The sequence below is a fragment of the Myotis davidii genome, unplaced genomic scaffold, assembly GCF_000327345.1.
Source record: "Myotis davidii unplaced genomic scaffold, ASM32734v1 scaffold1036, whole genome shotgun sequence".
NCBI classification, from domain to species: Eukaryota; Metazoa; Chordata; class Mammalia; order Chiroptera; family Vespertilionidae; genus Myotis; species Myotis davidii.
This window is the reverse complement of record NW_006287260.1, coordinates 646597-647978: the sequence shown is the minus strand read 5'-3', so window position 1 is coordinate 647978 and position 1382 is coordinate 646597. Positions and strand designations below refer to the sequence as shown.

Below are 1382 nucleotides of genomic sequence, written 5' to 3'. Positions count from 1 at the left end.
GGGGGAGGGGGGAGGGGAATTTTGTTGGAAGGAAGTGGAAGGTAAACAACTCTAAAACTCCTGAAATAATTAAAATAATATGCCATATTATGCATATTAAATATGCTTTTGTTAATTTGGTAACAAAACGGTATCATGACTAACTTGATTTATTCATAAATGTACTGGTTCTGTGTATTTCCTAGGTAGTGGTTTAATAAAATGTGAAAATGTGATGGGTGTGCGGTGAGGAGGAAGAACCCAAAAGAAATGCAACATTTCTTTTTTCTCCCCTCAAAGAGCCCCCTTCAGGCTTCGAGGTGCAGGAACTGGACCTCAGGGAGAAGCCCCAGCCTAAGCCCCGCCCCTTTCTGTCCCGCCCGTCTTTCCCAGCCCAGTCCCCAGGGGGCGCAAGAGGCCAGGGAGCCCAGGTCAGCGGCTGAGGTGCCTGGCAGGGCAGCCCTGACAGGGAACCCTCCTCTCCAGCAGGCCCAGAGCTGAGGCTTGGAATGAGCCCAAGGCCCTGGCGGCTGCCCAGGCAGGAATTCCGCCGTGGGTATTATCAGGGACCCACCCCTGGCAGGGAAAGCCTTTTTGGCAAGTTAACTCACCATGTGGCCACCGCCCTGCCGGCCAGCCAGCACCCACTGCCCCTACCTTGCAGCCCTCGCACGCATGGACGCCGTAGTGGAAGCCCGACGCCTTGTCCCCGCACACGCGGCACTCCATGTTGAGGCTGCCGCCCGGGGCCCCGTCACAGCCTGTCTGCAGCTGGTCCAGCAGCGAGGGGGGGGAGGCGCTCCGGGAGAGGTCTGCAGACACAGGGCACGACACGGGCGCTTCACGTTCTGCCGGCTGAGCCCGTTTCTCACTCACACAGCCCTGGCTCAGCCACATAAGAGCCATGTGCCATGCGGGCCAACCTTTCTGAGACCAGTTTCTTCGTCTGGTCTGGAATGTGGGGCTGACAGCATCTCTGGGAGGCTGGCAAAGTTTCCAAAGCATCCCCCCTGCCCCCCTGAGCTGGCGCAGCAGGTACCCCAGAAATGGCAGCTCTGCCTGTGGGGGGTGAGGCAGCGCCTTCCTGGGCTGGCCGAGCCCGTGGAGAGGAGAGGGTATGAAGGAGCCTGCAACTGAGGTACAAGCCCTTGACAGAAATTGAACCCAGGATCCTTCAGTCTGCAGGTGGACACTCTATCCACTGAGCCAAACCTGATAGGACAGCAGAGTCTCTCAGATTATCCTTAGGAAGGGGCCCACGTGGGGTGTGGAGTGTGTTTTGAGAAGATGGCAGAGTGCAGACCTGGGAAGTCTGATTCCTGCATGGACTGCACAGATGCTTGTAAAGGCACTCCCAAGCTCAAGTTCACTCCCACGAAACATGCTCACACAGGAAGGGGGTG

At 57.1% G+C, this 1382-nt stretch overlaps 1 protein-coding gene across 1 annotated transcript in view; it reads right to left on the bottom strand.

The window, feature by feature from the left end:
* Nucleotides 1-1382, bottom strand: part of PPARD (peroxisome proliferator activated receptor delta) — a 71375-nt gene that overhangs the window by 3432 nt on the left and 66561 nt on the right. The window contains exon 3 of the mRNA XM_006759021.2: nucleotides 637-791. Coding sequence (XP_006759084.1) covers nucleotides 637-791 — 155 coding nt within the window. The remainder of the gene's footprint in view (nucleotides 1-636; nucleotides 792-1382) is intronic.